General features: G+C 38.9%; 1 protein-coding gene and 1 long non-coding RNA gene across 2 annotated transcripts; one reads left to right on the top strand and one right to left on the bottom strand.

Annotated features, from left to right (window-relative positions):
* Positions 1-6,807: 6,807 nt before the first annotated feature.
* Positions 6,808-8,293, top strand: LOC122992552. The gene is made up of 2 exons (XR_006406071.1): positions 6,808-7,562; positions 7,622-8,293. It is a non-coding gene; the product is annotated as an uncharacterized LOC122992552 (long non-coding RNA).
* A 28-nt stretch (positions 8,294-8,321) lies between these two features.
* Positions 8,322-15,192, bottom strand: umps (uridine monophosphate synthetase). Its single transcript, XM_044366382.1, has 10 exons — positions 14,946-15,192; positions 13,012-13,165; positions 12,541-12,665; positions 12,223-12,410; positions 11,967-12,064; positions 11,527-11,687; positions 11,321-11,438; positions 11,013-11,188; positions 10,796-10,910; positions 8,322-9,915 (listed from the first exon to the last, which is right to left on the bottom strand). The coding sequence occupies exons 1-10, from the start codon at positions 15,105-15,107 to the stop codon at positions 9,737-9,739; spliced, it is 1,476 nt and encodes a 491-aa protein (XP_044222317.1). The 5' UTR covers positions 15,108-15,192; the 3' UTR covers positions 8,322-9,736.
* Between the last annotated feature and the right edge of the window lie 3,679 nt (positions 15,193-18,871).

Raw genomic sequence — 18,871 nt, forward strand, 5'->3', positions numbered from 1 at the left:
GGAAGGGGGAGGAGAAGAGAAAAGGGAGTACGGACAAACGAGCGAACCAAAACTATACAAAGATGTGGTTGGATAGGAGTGGAGAGGGGGAGAGAAAAAAAAAAAAAACGCTGTCCTGACTCATCCTGGTTCACCCTGGTGCCCAACCAGAGCTTAATTAAGGATTAATCACTTATTTATTAATGACTGAGGAGGTAAAGTACCATTCAAAAGGTCGGACACACTTTCCCATTCAACTGAATGGGAAAGTGTGTCCACATTTGACTGGTACTGTATTTATGAAGGAAAAATTGATTTGTTGATCAGACTAATTATGAGAGGATACTGCGAACAGACAATACATAGTAATAATGAGCCTGTTAACAATTTTAGGGGAGGTTTCACAAAAACTATTGATCCTTGGGAAGTTCTAGAATCCTTTTCCATCATCTTGGTTTCATGCTTTCAAGCTCGTCCATCTTGATTAACGTTCAGCTATTTGAGATTGAAATTACATCAAGATTTTAATTCGCAACTCCATAATCATACAGTGCACTCACATTTGATCGGAAGCTCCCCTATTTTCACACATGTGGATGTACTCTACTCTTCTCAGCAGCCAAATGAGCTGAATTGTGGTTTTTTTTGTTTGTTTGTTTTTTGTATTGTTTAGTAGCTGTCCAACTACTGTCTCACTCTCACATTTAGTGAAAAGTCATATACTGTCTATTTATTAACCAATAACATTTATTTATTGCCACTGATACATTTTATATGATCATGATCACTTTTAAAAGGCTGTAACACAACACACAGGCAGACGCACACACTTGTACACATCTCAAATGCAGAGAATAAACACAGCACTTATCCTCATCTCTTAATGCAAATAAAAGACGCAATATTTCGGGATATAATATGATATTCAGCCAATGGTGTGTTGTACTTGTATACTTGTAGATTGGTTGGTTGTGGTGCAGGATATGTATTAACACTACTAAGTGAGATGCTGTCTTCTGTGTCAGTGTGAGTCAGGACTATTTGAATAGTCAGTGAACGCACCTGCACACACATACAAACGTGTTTGCATACAAGCACACACACACACGTGACTGTTTGTGTATCTGTCCTGAATGCTGTTCTTCAGGTGGAAGGTTGCCGTGGAGACTAATCCAGGTAAAGATGATGCGAGCAGGACATCTGCTCTTACCGCCTCCACTTGTCTCTCCGCTGATATCTGAGTGGACACCCAAGCAGCTGGATTTAGCTGTAGGAAACAGAGAGAAAGAAAATGAAGATTATGATGTTTTCTGTGCTAGTGGCCGTGAATTATCACTGAGCTGAAGTAGACAAGCAGATAGAAAGATAATTGGTGTTGAATTTTGATGACAAACTGTAGTTGACAGTCTGGTGTACGAGCAAATAGAACATGGAGACAGAAAAGAGAGAACCAGATGGGCAAAAGCAAGAATTGTTGCCACCAATATTTGTAACTAATTTCATTTTCTGTACCAAAAAACAGCTTATTTCCATGGCTGCTCGATGAACAAGATACTCTAAGTTTAGAGTAGAGAGAGTTTAACACCTCACAACTCTCTGGGCTAACTTTTTCTGAGATCTTAAATGTTATCATCACTTTTATCCAGTAGCAAAGAGGGAAGGTAAGAAGTAGCCAACCAGGCAAGGGAACAAGCCTCAGGCATTTGCATGACTCTTGATTATCAGTAACTGTCAGGAAACAGCACACAGCATACAGGCAGCGGACACACACACACACACTCACACACACACACACACACACACAGACATAGCCTCTGGGAAGCACTCGCTCCACCATTTACAGATAGTAGAAAACAGTTTGGCAGGCACCACAAATGTAATCATGTTCCTGCTGTACAGATATAAAAAGTGGTCTTAATGATACGGATACAAAGAGGACACAAATGTGGCTCTGCAGAGCAGAGTTCATAGGGTCACATATGGGGCTGCAGGAGTCTTGAAATAGAACCAGGCACTAAGCTCTGGGGTCACTTGGTTGTCGAGTCAAGTCAAGTGAAGTCAATTTTATTTATATAGCCTACAATCACTAATTTATCTCAGATGGCTAAACCTTTGACAACTTTGAAAAAGAAGGGAGCAATCTCAGGGTGGAATCCCTCTTTCAGGCACGCAATAAGTGTCCCATACACAGAGTGGATTGTTGTAGCAGTAATAGATGTACCATATGGATAAACAGAATGAGATTATCAAGTAAAGTGCATAACATGAGGTAATTCAGTGCTGGTGAATAATATGTGCTAAAAATGTTGCACATTTAAAAACTTCTCACAACCTCTTTGTTATGCCTCTTTTCCAAAACTGCATATTTGTCATTTCTACTGAGTTGTCAGCAGTTCTGAACTGTAGAAACACCATTTTGAGAGTGTGTATGCTTTTAGCTGACTAATAGTCCTAATAGGAAGGATATAATTCACCTTGTGTTTGCTATGATGAGCTACTTCACAGGTATTGTAGATTAATATCAAACAGAGTAAACTAATCTGAGTAGGATATCATCTGTTCCAAATATGGGCTATAGCAGTCTTTCTTTTTGTGTGTACTCAAGTGAAAAGAGTAAAAATGTGTATATATATAAAAGCTAAATTCTGCAGGAAAATGCATTATTTTAAACTAGTGTTCCTGCTGTTTGACACAGATGAGCTCTGTCAGTCTGTCTCATGTTGCTTTGAAAACTCACACAGAAAAGTGTTGATTGGAAGGCCTCTTTTAAAGATGACAAATCATTACTTTATGGTATTCAGTGTAATATTTGCTGCCTGTGCCACAGTCTTTCAGGTGCTGATTTACTGGTAAACTGGTGGGTTTTTAAAACAGTTTACTACACTAGAACACACTATACAATTCAGACCCTTTTCTATTTTACAGAGAGAAGCTGGCAGCTAAGCTTCCACGTTGAATCCTAAAGAAAATAGCTGCAAGCTAATACGGCTCCTGGAGCTGGGAGAAAGGGTGTAACAGCAGCAGCAGGACCAGTTAGGACAGTCAGTTTAAATCGCGGCAAGGTAACCAGGATACTGAGGAGTGTGAGCTTTCCCTTCCTCTGCCATTGAACAAATATTGACTAGAGCTTTAAGCAGAGGCAAATAAGCTCTCAGGTAAAGAATGACATGTAGGACAGACTCTCTCATGATGTCTCTTGTAAGATGATTATAACTACATGAGATATTTTTTGAGATAATAAAGAGTCATGGGGATTTACCAAAAACAACGTGAAGGAAATTATCTGCATGAGTGACCAAAACTTTAAAAATATGTACATCAAACTATCACTATCACTATATATTGTGCATGAGACAACATGGTCAGAGTCACAATAAGATTCATGTATCCAAATGCCACAGAAGCAACATCCAAGATTACTTTTAATTGTATAACATAATGTGTTTGATTTTTAGTCAAAGAGGCCATAAAAATAGTAGTTTTTGAGATCGGAAAATTGAGATTGCATGATTGTGTTTAACTTGTATGTCACTGTTGGCTCACAAACATAAGGCAGTGTTTAAGTTTTAAAGAACTGAATTTATTGGGCAGACAGTTAACAATTAGTCAATGGTTAAGTTGCTCAAGGTTGAATTATATGGTGTTTTGGTGCAGAGTATGTTGCTCTGGATGTCTGGATGTCATTTTTTCTGAAAATAGTGCAACTTCAGTTCCACTGCTGAATAAAAGTGTTGTAAATTGTTGTAACAATGTGTATGCTGCCCTATTGGCCACTCTTGAACATGTTAATCTCAATAAGACTTGTATCTGGTTAAATAAAGGATGAATGAAAAAGAAAATTTACATTTTAAGTTCACATAAAAGTCAAAAGGGCTGTTTACTCTTTAGTAAGATGGAATGGTACTGCTTTCTGTGGATACTTGCAACACTGGGTTCATCAAGTTATTGTCTTTATGAAATACAGAACTTTTAGACAATTTCCTTTTAATTAAAGAGTTGGATAAAAAAAAGAGAAAAAAGTGTTTGCCCTTAAACATAAGGAACAATAAAAATAATGAATGGTAAAAGTGTGATGGCTGAATGCTGCATCATTGCATCCAAATGACATGACAGATGGCCCATATCAGATGTCTGCTGTGTGTGTGTGTGTGTGGTTAATGTTTAGTTAATGATTAACATAACCTTCCATTAAGCCATCTCTCTGCTCGCTGGTGCTAGCCTGCAGCCTCAGCTCATGACGTAGGAAGTGGACAGTAATGAATAGGCCCCCAGTGGAAAATACATGCTGTCATCATGAATGTGCCAATGGGAAAATGATTATCCAAAGAGCACCCAAAGGGAGATACTGAGATAATCTTCCCTTCACTATTGTAAATGTCAACCTACGAACACGAATGATATGATATAAAGCAGGGATTATTCAGACTAGAAACTAAACAAGCAACTAAAATTAAACAGTGAACAACTATTGCCTTGCTTTGCCTTGGGCACGCTCCCAATGTCAGTTACAGGTTTATCAGTAGTGACGCTGAGCTGCTGTCTATTTGGCAGAACTACTACTGAACTGAACAGACAGGTGTGTCTGTTAAGACCCAACAGGTTTTAGATGAACATATGGATTTATGTGAGACTGGAATTAATAATTTTACTTTTTTTTAATAAGCACAAAAACAGGAAAACACATGCTGGATTTAAACTGGAGCATTTTTTTTCTTTAAACTTCAAGCCTTGATAACATCACTGTTTCTGTCGACCTATTTCACCTGCTGCAGCCTTTTGCTCTTTGCTTTTCTTTCCTTTCTTTTTTGGGTAAATGATTGTGACCCCACAGGTCAAACGACATGTTGCCTCAGGGCTGCCATTGCTTTCTTTAGAGCATTGTCTGTTGGCAGCTGTATGCAAATAAGGCCATCTACCTATTCAGTGAAATATTCTCTACACCTGGTGCTTCAGGTACTGAAACTATATTATTATTATTTTTTAGGTCATATGAGCTGGAGCAATGATCCTGATTCCATAGCTGATGTGTTTTCTTAGATTTTTTTAAGTTTGACTTTTGTTTTTCATCACAAAAATCGCAAAACTTGGCCTTACCCATGTGGGTATGTTTAATTGGGGGGATCTTTTTTAAAGAACAGACTCCTTAAAAACAATTAACATTCCATAATCTGTCTGAATTAGGCAATGTTAACAACAGCGATGTTCTTCGGTGACGAAAAACAAACTTTGTGTCTTTTTCCAGTTGCCAACCCGTACCTGCATAACGCGAGCCGAACGAACAAAACTTCATCTTCAGGTATTGTACGTGAGGCTCAACGTGAAGCAAATACGGACATGAAAAAGTCACAAAACCGATCACAGTGAGAAGTTGGTCCAGACCGAGATGTAGCTACTGAGCGCGTAACAGCTGGCTTCTCTGCTCTCAGGAACACCTTTGGAGGAGATTTGGAAAAGTTAGAACAGCGAACAAAAGTAAAACCCACGTTAGAATGGATACTCTGAAAGAAATGAAAAATGAATGGAAAGCATTATAGCCTACCTTTAGGAGAAGAAGCAAGGCAATAAAGGTAAGTATGCGCAACCTTGAGTAGGTTTGGCTCACCTTTTACGCGCACTGAATGCGTGCTGTTTGTAACAGGTATACACCTTTTATACCTCTACATGCTCTCCCTCTCTCTCTCCCCCTCTCTCACTCACTCACTCACTCTCTCTCTGTCTCTCTCTCCACCCCTTATGGATGAAAAAAGAGAGAGAGGATCCTCAGGGAGCGCACAGACACCTGTCGCATGGTGCGTTGCTCTGATCCAATATTGACATAAAGGGGGAGGTGAACACACACACACACACACACACACACACACACACACACACACACACACGAGATGAATTATTCTTACCAACCCTTTCCTCCATCCACAGCGCCTTCCCTCCTCCTCTGTGCCAGGCAACGTGTCTGACCTTTATGCCTGCGGTGATCAGTAAAAAAGGCTCATTGTAACGTAGCTACCTGGCCGACTTGCTCAATTTGTCATATTCGGCGCCTATTCAGGCATCATTTCCATATCATATGCCTTGCAAATGATATTTCTGCTGCTGGTGGCTGACCTTGCCCTGCAACTTTGTGGAAAGCTGGTTGTGGAATCTTCCTTAAATGAACCTGGTGTTGCGAAAGGGAAAATGTTTGAGGTTCCAATTAGATCAGTCTAATGATAGACTTCATTTATACAGCACTTAGCAAAAGTGCTTTACATGTTCAACCAGGATGAAAACATTTCAGGGACTGCAATGAGGCAAATAGGTAAAAATTTTGACAATTAGAAATAATACAAAATGGAATAAAATAGCCTATCTAACAATAATATAACATAAAAACAATGATATATAAGCTGATAAGACATCTTGCAGGTAAAAGTGTGTTTGCATTAATGACAGGCTTTAAAAATAAATAAAAAAAGATAAGATGATTCTGCAAGCCTCAGACCAGGCAGGGGCTATATGACAGAAAAAAGGGAAATCTACCCTGTCTCAGAGCAAACATCACTCCAGTCAAGAAATCAAAACTTGAATTAATGACATGATAAGGTGACAGTTTGGGAGACTGTCTGATGAAATAGAGTGTGACTGTGTGTTGTTTTAGAAGTTTAAGCTAATTATTTTCACTTGAATGGTCTCAATGACTAAGAACATTATGTTGTCTGTGGTTTACTGGACCAAAAAGGAACTATTTATGATCAGTCTATTAAATTGTTAATTGACATAACAGTCCATGAATAACTAATGACTTACATGAATATTTAAAATTAGTTTGTAAATGATTGTAGGCTAAAAGTAGATTTAATTTGTCAACTAACAACAGAAACTCTTCCACACAACATGACCTCTTGTCACTGCTCTAGTTGGACCATCCATGTTTCACAGTAGCACAGACTTAGCATTGCACTCCTATAAAATTCAATAAATGGACAGTTTTAAGATAAAGGATCAAAATTCAGAGCAGCAGAACCATCTTTTTTTAATTTCAGACATTCTTCTTCCTTGTCAAAACCTGGTGTCTACATTACATTACATTATGTGACTTGACTTGATTCACTCAACTGTACAGTTTCGGTTATGTTATAGATTCATGTATCCTCAAGCCATTATCCGTAAACAGAAACGAGAAGTGGGCTACAGAGATGCTCACTTCTTTCTAACTCCACACCCCCCGATTTTGTTTTCATTTTAAAAAGTTGTAGTCTGACATCCCTTGAGGTAATTTATGTGAATTCACACAGCCACAAAAGGCTTTATATACTTTTTTAGCACATATGTAATCGTAACCCTCCTTCCTCCCCCAAGACCTGTAAACAGACTTCAGTGTGCAAAATCCCTGATTGAAAATTAAAAAATACAGAAAAAAAAGAAAAGAAAATTGAAAAATACATGATATGCACATAATGTTCATTTCTGAAGTTTAACTGCTGGACACAAGATGTCTCCTACGTCACCATTCTGTATCAAGTTTCCACATCATATTTGTAAGTTGCATACTGGACCATGATCGGTGTCTAAACAGGACGTAATGTCACAAATTGTGCTCGCAGGTATACACTTTAACTCAGATTTAAGGTGAGCACAGAAAAAAACTTTCCTCCTTCAGCAGATGAATGTGAAAACAGCTTTCTGGTGTCAAACTCTGCACATACATCGTTCTGCACAGTGAAGCTCAAACATCTAACTGAAGGAACTAGAAGAAAAAAAATGCATGCATTAAATTCACTGTGCATCATTAGACTGAAAGAGAGTCTAATTGTTCTGGAAAAAAACACTCCATATCCCATAAACAAATAGATCTATAATGCAGTAATGTAGTGCTGGATGAAAACTCAATATTATCTTTTACAGACTTGAGAACTAGAATGACGCTACGACTGTATGTTCGATCATATAAAAGGAAAACTGCAATTTAAAACTAGCATTATTTTTTGCAAAACTTTTTACAGGTGTAAAATGTTTTGTTCAATGTAACATGTTATAGTTGAAGAAATATTTTGAATACATTAGCCCTATTGTGATATATATTACTATCAGACAAAACATTAAATTCAACCGTATTGCCGGTGATGGAGTGTTCCAATGTCATCTTACAAAACACATAACACATAAAACACAACATTTACATTGAATTACAGTAAGCATCAACATAGTCAGTAGGTGAGCAAAATTTACTATAAAAGGGATTTTTTGACATTTAGGTTTTATTGAAGGTTTTAGGCTCATTATGCAAAAAAAAAAAAAAAAAACCGACAACATTGCATTTCTTTAGTTATGAGAAGAAACTAAAAAGCCAAAGAGGGTCCCTGTTAGAGAAGAAGATGAAACATTTATTCAACAAATCAAGAAGAAAACCCACTGACTCAAACATGAATGAACCATTTCACTGCATGCAGTAGTAAAAGCACAACAGTCATGGCTTCAGGACACACTGTTTGCAAGATGCAACTTCTGTCTACATGTGAGGGAGTGGTCACAAACTGAAGGACTGAAACTTGTTTATCAACTGTTTTTTTTTTAACCAACAGTCAAACTATGAAGGACAACTTCCAGACTGGTTGTTTGAGCTGACGCATCATATCACATATCAGAATTCATCTCTCTATAGAAAAAGAAATGCCTCACATGGGTTTCTGTCATTTTAAGTTATCAGTATGGACGGTAGACATTGGACGTAATCAAGACACACTTATGTCGACTAACCCAAGCCTAAATCAGCACTTCCACATCTTGTAATTCACAATCTAATGGGGCTACACTCATCAAATCATTCAAACTAATATTTAAATTATTGCAGCTGGTGAAAAATACATATCAAGTAGACTGTTCACTGCTCAGAGGGTCCAGGGCATCTCAAGCAATCAGGCAAAACAAAAGCCATCATTTTGTAGTGGACCTATTCAGTTTATAATGTGAAGTGTTCCCTCAAAAAGTCAAGAAACCCTTCATCCACAACTGAACTGTGACTGATCGACCTGTTCTGTATACTAGAAATGTTTATGTAACAAGTAAATAAGGTTTTGAGGAATTAAAATGTCTGTCTCTACAGTATTACTGAAAATCCCAATTGGCTGACTCTGAATACAAAATATTTTTGATTGCATGCTGCAGAATGCCCTGAATTTTAACTTTAATACTGCAATTATAAGAAAGAAGACACAGGAATGGTGTGTTTGTGACAAAGAAAAGCCTCAGTTTGCCTGGAAGCTGTACTCTTTGTCAAGGGAATGACACCTTGTATTTAGCGTTTAGCAGGCTACTGCACACTAACAGTGCAACTCACTTAGAAAACAATCATGGATTTCTCTCCATTTGTAACTCTCCATGGTTAACTGTAAATAATACTAAACCCTTCACCAAAATACTTGACCTTGTCAGAAGTACCAGAGCAGAGCAAATCAGATGCCGGGTCAAGTTGAGCAGCTTATTAATAGGACAGAATCAAGAGTATACATAAAAATGTTCACCGGTAAAGTGTTACATTCCCCTCAACTGCCCCCTTGCATGTTAAACTGTGTAGGAACCCGTGTTTTGATGTGGCAGTGTGATGTACAGACGCACATATCTACATATATTTCTATGTATACAATTATGTGCACACTGGTGTTCCTGGGAGATCTAAATCTAAATAAAAACAAAAAAAACCCTGATCATCTGCAGCAGTCCTCGTTAGCGTGGTAGCTTAAATTTTCAATTAGACGTAAAGATGAAGATTTTTTTGCTCCTATTGGCCACTCTGACCCAGTCTCTTCATGTAAGCCTTCCAGCCCGACTTTCTGTACGCCTCAGCGGCTTTCAGCCTATCAGGAGCCTCCAGGATACCCCGTCCGACAATGATGACATCAGAGCCTTTGTTGCAGATAACTTCCTCTGGAGTGGTGTACTGCTGGCCCAAAACATCTCCTGGTGTGGAGGGAGACAGGGAGAGGGATGGATGAGAAGGAGGTGCTAACTGTTCAGTCACTGGTTACTGAGAGCAAAGCCAGCAATCATTTTTTGTACTATGGCACCACCTTGTGTTCAAGAGGAATCACAACACACAGAAAAGTGAACATATCATTGATACATTTTTGCCTGAGTGGTCTAAGTTCAAGGCTTCAAAGAGAAGTTACATAATTAAAATCTATCCATGAACACTAACATTTAAACACATTGTATTGTTGTGTTGGCTTTAGTGCATTGGATTTAAAATGAAACAATGATTATGACATTAATCTGCTGACTCAGGTTTAGTCAGAAGATCCTTACATCCATATGAAATAAACAGTAATTTAACCATTTTTTAATACACTGGATCACAAAGACAATTACACAAATTTAAAAAAATGTCCTAAAATTGGAGTACTGTGTCTAACAAGGACTAATATGTCATACCCTGATGACTGTTTGGGTGTGAACAGCTCACACACACCCTTAAAACTGATAGTCAGCACTTTAACCTTATAGTAATTGTTTTATTTCAGAGCTCATGTGGTGGGATGAGTCACTGTCCAAATACTAATGGACCACACAGTACAATATGTGCCTCTAGGGTTGAGACACAGTAGGTACATTACAACACATCATGATTCAACTCCTAAAAGTCATGAACATTGCAGATTATTGGTATAACATGTTAATGTATGTATGAGTTTAGCTAGGTGGAATTTTCCTTTACAGACATGCTTTCAGTTTCCTTTGATTAACTTCAACTTTAAAATGTAAAATGCTAGATTTCTGTGAAAATACTTAAAAGCATTAAAAAAATGGCAAGGGAAGTGAAATTAAAAAGCATTTAAATCACCTCCAGCCTGCATCTGCACCCCGGGGGTCATGTGGATCAACTCTGGCCTCTTGGTGATTTTAGAGCCACAGATGAACCCAATCACAAAGTCTGACTGCTCCTCCGCCATCTTCACCTATAAAGACAGATAACAGAGATAAAACAGTGGTGTAAATGATAGATAGACTGCAATTTTTGAGGAAAGGAACTTGCTGAAGTTAGTTAGTGACATGCTTACCACTGTGTTTGTGTATTCACCAGTGGCCAGAGACCCCTGGGAGCTCATCTGTGCTATGAGCAAACAGCCTCGGCCCAGAGGCTTTCCTACAGAACCCAGACCCTTCACAACACCAGGCCCTGGCACTGCATGAGCATTCACTATGTGGGACCAAGATGAGATCTGGTACAAACCACCTGGAGAAGAGATACATGTACATACCGCTAAGTTACTTAAAATATTAACAATACACAGTTTGTAAGAGTCATTTAAAAAAACCAGATGAGACATGAAACATGGAATGACAAAAATAATGTTAATCTTTTCACCTTCATACTGATGCTTGACTGTGTTCCCAATGTCAGCAAACTTGCGATCTTCAAAGATGAGGAAGTTGTGATTCTCAGCCAAAGCCTGCAGTTTCTGGCTGAAGGCCACAGTGTAGTCCTTTCAGCAGACAGAACAAAAGCATCAGTTTATTTGTCCTGACCTGACAATTTTGTCTTTGTGACAAATGGACTGGTGTCACTCCTACCTTTAGGATGTCTACGTGAGTCTTCAGCACACACATCTTCGGACCTAGAGAGTCCGCCAGCTGGAGCAGCTCCTCGCTGCTTGTAACATCAGCAGACACACAAAGGTTAGACTGCTTCTCCTCCATGATCTTCAGCAGCTTTGACGCCAGGGGATGAATGTCTGAAGACGAGAGGAAAAGAGAAACTATATATGAAGAGGTTCATTCAAGAAATGAAGCAACAAATGAAAAGTATCACTGACACTGTCCAAGATTAAGTGTTTTGTCTAGAGCCTTGATGATAAAATTAAAATTATACTTTCAAAACATTTACTACAATATTACAACAAGCATAATATTTTCAAGTGGAATGTATTTTCATATGCAACAATGAAATACTGTCTTTTATATTTAGATAGCCATACTGGTAGAGCATTTGATCAAGTTTGAAGACTACATACTTGGTAGTTTGGCTCTGTCTGCGTAGCTCAGCTCCAGGTTCTGTTCCAAACATGGCTTCTTGGTGGCAGGAATGCCATTGCCATTCTCCTCCTTCGGGCTGAAAGAGGCATAATCAAATTCTTTATGATCATAAATGACATCTTTGAATATGAACTCACTGTAATCATAAATAAACAACAACAATAGATAACAGGATAAATCTATAAACACTACATGCCAGGAAGCAGATCCTCTCCCTCTCGTGTCACGCTGTACCTGAAAGTGTTATTGTCCAGGATGAACTTGCGGACGCTCTGGGCGGTTTGAGCGTCGATGCGTTCGGCGGCCAGCAGCACGTTAAGCAGCTTGAACATGGAGATGATAGGATGGAGCTTGATTCCCTGAGACGCCAACATCTCCACCCCACCTTGCTCTCTGTCCATCAGTACGATGGCATCTGTCACCTTTAACAAATAAACCAATTATGTTAAAAGAGAATTACATCCACTGTGGCCAGTTTTTAAGATCAGGAAAAGGACTCACTGCCAACCAAATCATATTATCATAACTAATGTTTTCATGTTGCTACTGCACCTTCAGTCCCTCTTTGTAGAGCACTTCAGCAGTCTCCAGGATGCTGGTGCCACTGGTCACCGTATCTTCAATGATCAGACATGTGTCCCCCTCACGGCATTGGCCCTCCACCATACGCTTGGTCCCTAGCGGGGTTACATGAGGAAACTTATCAGTACTAATATCCTAAACAAACAGACATGCTTGACTCTTCGACTATTTATTAACCCAGAGAAGCTCCTGGAAAAAGTTCCTGAAACTGCTTCAATCACATGTGGCCAGACTGACTTTGTGGAGAGTGAACACAAAGATCAGGTTGTTTCTTATTAAATGAGCTTCTGCAATGACAGATATAGCCGTCCAGATTAAAAGTCAAGTGATTCACAATGGGGCACTTCTTGAACACAAATCTTTTCACGTGTAATAACTAGTTCAACAAGGTCAGCATTCCTGAAAGTTTGTTAAAGTCTGACTATCCTTCTTGCCACCTACCATAGTCCTTGGCCTCCTTGCGCCTGATAAGCATGGGCAGTTCATGTCTAGAGCAGATAATTGTAGCTAAAGGCAATGCTGTGTATGGAACGCCACACACCGAGTCGAACTGTAGCCCCTCGTCTTGAACTCTCTGATAGATGAGGCTTGACACCTGGAGATGTAACAAGAGAAAAACGATCAAGATTTTTAAGTGGCAGCAGTTGATTGATGCACTACTTTCTTGTTGTTTATGCTATTTCTTATGGACCAGTCTACTTCCAGCTGTTTCCAACTTTGATTTTTTATTTATTTATTTATTTTAAAAATCTTCTGTCTAGTGCATCTTCTGTGTCATTGCACTTGTAACTCGTCAGCCCCTTTCACACATGCAGTCTATCCCTGAAATGTTCAGGAACATTTCCTGCATGGGCTCATGTGTGAATGGGAGCAGGGATTGATATTCAGGGAAATCTGTATCACCAGTTTCCCACCTCAAGACCCAGTAACATTTCAGGGAAAACGCCGGTACAGCTGTGTTGTGAATGAAAGCAGTAAGATTGCAGGGACAAGCATGTAAAGGGTTACGTTCATCTGACGAAAGACAGTTTTACATGGAGCGAGTGAAGCAATCACAAGACTTGACGTCTGGGTGACGTACTACGAGTTGAAACAGTACACTAAAATATGTTTCTGGAGATATTTGAGGCGAGAAACAGGCAATGCAGTAACATAATCTTGATTCATATTAGATCAGCACTAATATGAATCATTACTTTGAAAGTTTTGCCCTCTTCTTCTGCTGAGTTTATGGTGGTTGGCATCCATAAGTGTTACATTACAGCCATCTGCTGAACTGTCCCTTGCCCCATCTATTCCAGCACTGCCATGGCTTGTGTGAAAAGGCACAAGATGGAAATGTTCCTGAATGTAACTGCATGTGTGAATAGTGAAAATCACCAGCAGTACCTGAAAGGTTAACCCAGTAATTTACCGGGAACTATGTGTGAAAGAGGCTTAACGCTTGATTGTCTTGCTTCATTTATAAGTTGCTTTGGATAAAAGTGTCAAAGCGCCAAATGACAAACAATGTAAATGTAAATGTGGTGGCTGCATGACAAAAGCAAGTCACACAGGAGACCAGAACATCCAGTGTACCTACACATGTGCTGACGTATCATTTTTCCATCATTCCTACAAGTTCCAACACATTGTATGTCCCTGATAATGTTTAAACACTATAAAAGGGGATGTTAATGAGTAGTTGTAACCTGTTTAACTGATGCTTTTAAAAAGGAGATAAATTCAACTACTTTCAGCAAAACTAGGGTAATTTGTGCAACCTTATATTAATTTAAGGTTGGTAGGTATAACTTATCAATTAACTGAATAAGAGCTATCATAACATTTTGCATGAGAGTATACAAAGAGTTACCAGTTTAAAGCAAACTTGTTGCCCAGTCTAGTTCAATTCATTGCAATAGCCCTTCTATAAAGTGCATATCTGTACAGGTAATAATGTTCAATGTTGTTGACACTGTGTTAAAGAGATGCTGATACAGCTAACTGATCATTTTTAAAGCTTAGTAAGTGGTTTTGTATTGGAGTGCGTTATTACATTGATGGAAGTTTCTAGATTATTGTGCAATTTATTGACAGGCTCATTCAACAGCTGCAAAATTCGTAAAGTTATAGTTTTCTTGTAAAAACTAGTTTGCTCACTGAATTCACTGAAATTCTTTTAGTGTGACTTTTGGACTTTCAAACTTTAAATGCTGATAAGCTCCCACGTGCGTATCAAAACCAAATCACACCCAACACCCTGTAATTGACATTTATAACGTGAGTATGTGCCACGTAACCTGCAGGGTGTCATTAATTTGTCTCCTTTATCAAACACTATTTAAAGTCCAACATCAGGTCGCGCGGCGCGTAGGACACCAGCACGTGCTTACCTGGTTCATGAGCGCGGGGTAGGACACGAGCACTCTCAGGTCGATATAAATGGGTGTCAGCATGCCGCTCTTCAATTTGTATTCTCCAAATTTCACTGCGTTCACATCGTGCAGCTTCAGGATTAAACTGTCGATACAAACGTTGTCCGTGTTGTTGTCCATTTGGAGAGTTGGCCCGCGCTTCCTCTTACTCTGATTTCCACTCTACGTTTCCTCTGAGCTTCCTCTGAGGCAGCAACGTCACCACGTCCTCCTCCTTCTTCTTCTGTCACTTATTATTGGCAGTTGGCATTAGCTTGCGGGCGCATTAGCGCCACCAACTGATCTGGAGTGTGGACTAAAGATATTATCTTTCTATCTCTAATATTTCTACCAAACAAATAATTACAATCAAAATAATAAACAAAATAGTCATAATTAAATAAATAAAAGGGAGTTAAATGAAAATAAAAATAAATAAACAACTTATACTAATATTTCACAGATTTTAAACAGGGAACAATGGGGTTGGCAGCATAGACCAGGGTTTCGCAACCTTTTGTAACTCTAAAAAAATTCCAAGTCATGGTGGGATGGGTGAGAGGCTGACGTGCAGTAGCTGCTTTCAGTTTGTTCCTTGCCTTTGATTTTGTGACAGTCACATTGACTGTACATAAATAGGTGGCACATAAATAGGCCCTGACTTAAATAGGTGGTGGTGAAAGGCAGCAGAAATTTGATTGACCGTTTTGACAGAGAGGGATATTGACTTGCAGCCAGTATCCAGAGTGAAGCAAGGTCAACTTGTGTGAGCTGAAGCTTCCGGCTGCTGTCTGCTGATAGTTCCATCAGTTCATTTCCCAACACAGCGGATAGAGATGTGTCTTCTGAAGCAGGATCCACAGAGAAAGTTAGTTAGCTAACAGTGGCAAACACGTTTGTCTCTACCTAATGATGTGTCATGATTGGCGTGGTGATATTAACATGTAACTGGTCATTGAAATTAAGCATTTTAATTTGACGTTTTTTTGTGAATTCTTGAGCACATTTAGATATAAAAATATCTAGTTTTGTAATTAACCAAAAATTAATACATTTTTAACCATCTGGCAGTACCACTGTCTGCGCTGCCCACTAGATGGCACTCTGCGGCCCACCTGTGGGCCACGGCCCAGTGGTTGAGAATGGCTGGCATAGACTGTAAAAAAAAAAAAATGGATGTAGTCAATGTGATGTCACCATGGATGTATTATAAGAGCTGGATACCAGACCAAAAATGGCGCCCATTCAATCCTAGAAGAATTGCTTGCATGGCATATTTGCTTCTGTGTTTTGTGCGGCCCACTGAATATACTCAGTAGTGTTTCTCCCGCTGGCTCCGCCCGCAAGTTCCCGCTCTGCCCATAGACTTTACATTGTGATGACATCACAGATTTTTAAATCGCTTTTCTTGGCTCGAGGAAAGTTTTACAAATATAAAATCTCCATGGATCAAAAAGTCATAATAGAAAGAGTCATAACTGACCTTGTTTGCAGTTCAAGGTGTCCTGTCAACAGAGAGAATGCAGGTTTAAGGCACTTCCGCATTGGCTTCACTTTTCAGACCAGGAGCTACCCGCTTGGTTGGTAGTCACACTTTTTACTTTCATTTCAATCCCTCAAAAACCATATCTTTAATAGATTCCCTTTGAATGTGTAATGGAAGCCCAAAGCCCAGTTCAGGCCAAAGATTCATGACGAGATTAAACTGTTTTAGAACGTTGCAGGGAAAAGTTGCAACGGTGTGAACTGGCCCATCTTAGCTCAACTGAAGCCGGCTAGTGGCATCACCTGTGACTCAGCTTAGCAAGTCACCAGTGGCTGGTTTTAGAACATAAGGCACGTCACCTGTTTCAACAGTAAATCAGCTTGTAGCAAAGTCAGCCGGTCAAGTCATTTACAAACTGTCTGCTGGTTGAAATGGTTTGGATGGAGGAAATGAGAGCCTCGACCTTCTTGTTTTTTTGTTTTTATTTCATGTTTTCGCCTTTTCATCAATACTAAAAAATGCAACTGTAGCAAGTAACTCACTACCACTGTCTTCATTCATATTTTAAGATGCTGCAAATTATATCCAGCTACAAAAAACCCCCTGAAAAGCCGGCAGTTAGAACATAAGCACAGAGAGTCGTTGCTATGGAGACGATACATCATCTTGTTTAGTCGCATTGACTCGAAACAAAAATGAAATCTAACAGCCCTCCAAATTGACAATTCAAGTGAAGTGTAAAATGTGGTTTTTAATATGTAATAAAACCTCAGTAGGGTTTTTTCATTTATCTTGTGATTTCATAATATAAATGTAGAGATTCGCAACGTATTTCTTCCTCTCGATCTGCCTCCCAAGATGTCTTTATCAGCTACAGCACAGACAACTGGCAGACGACCAAGTGGCAAGCTGATTTGTGTTAAATAGATAACCAGTTTGTAGACTCCTCCAATAATTGGCAGGTTGGCACATTGCAAGTAGTTGCAAGTTTCAACTTGTCTCGTCATGAATCTTTGGTCTGAACTTAGCTTAAAGTGTCAGGTAGGATTAGAATGACCTTACTCTCCTTAAGCTTATTCTGTTCAAAAGATGTGGACTGTCAAATATGTCTTGTGCACTTGTGACAACCATCCCCATTGTGGGGTTGGTAGTCACACACTATGGGGCTGGTTGTCACTATGTTATTTTAATTAAGAAAATAATGGAGTCAACCTTTAAAATGAATTTAAAAAGTTTAATTTCATGTTGAATGTTCTTAAAATTGAACATTCAACATTTATTGAAATTTCAGTACCAACAGTACCATTTTTTAACAGCGCCCTCTAGGGACTGACATCTAATGAATGTGACAACCAACCCCATTCTCCCCTATTCTAGTAGGAGTTTCCAACACTGTCACCTGAAGATTTTTTTTAGAGTATTACTGATATTTTGCTCTCCAATCTTTCTTAGCGCATTCTTCAAAACTTGAAACATACTTCTTGCAGTATCATAAAACATGGTCCACTTTTTTTTCCTCTCCACAATATTCACAATTTCCATTATTATGCTTTCCATTCACATAGAGAGAACTCTTTAGGCCAGTATGACCATTCCTTAATCTCATTATAACTCTCCCCTCTTTCCTATTAGACCGTGCGCTCCTCACTAATGCTTTAGTTTTAAAAAGATATTTTAAACTTTACTTTCTTTCTTCCATTCATTCTGCCACCTCATTTAGTTTAGTCCCTTAATCACCACTTTAGCTTTTAACTTACTAATATTTACATTAATGTCATTACTCCCACTCTCCAAAGCCCTTTTTGCTGCTTTACCCGCCTTCTCGTAGTCACCACTTCCACTCTGGTTTCTTTGGAATAAAAGCGTCATTGCCACAGGCGAAGCCGCACAGTCAGCAATATGCAACCCCACATCTTTTACAGCACGGATCAGCAATTAGGTTCAACCATGGGCCAGTTTTTTTCAGCACTGCACTGTTGGGGGGCCTACATATAGGTGTGGTAAAAACAAAGCCTAATATGTTCTGTTCTAAATAGTTTGATGTATATAACAGTTTTAGGGTTGTATCTGATGGCAGATTTCATAATTCCCATCAGTAAGTGAGGGCTCAAGTAAGTGACAGCAGCATGTTAATACTCATTTGGCAAAAAAAAAGACTTACTAACACTACACATTACACTACAAGACTAGAAATGTAATTAATAATTTATCCACACACAATAAACAGTGGCCTTCTTCATTTATGGTTGAAGCAAAGTGCTGTTATTGACACAAATATATTCTGCTCAGATTGGCCAAGTTATGTTTTGTACCTTTATTATTCATCTGGTAGGTTTATAAGATGTTACAAGGTGAAATCCATCGAGATTTACATGCGCCTTGTGTGTATCATTTTCTACCGAAGATTTAGGAAGAGTCA

Source organism: Thunnus albacares, chromosome 11, assembly GCF_914725855.1.
Source record: "Thunnus albacares chromosome 11, fThuAlb1.1, whole genome shotgun sequence".
NCBI classification, from domain to species: domain Eukaryota; kingdom Metazoa; phylum Chordata; class Actinopteri; order Scombriformes; family Scombridae; genus Thunnus; species Thunnus albacares.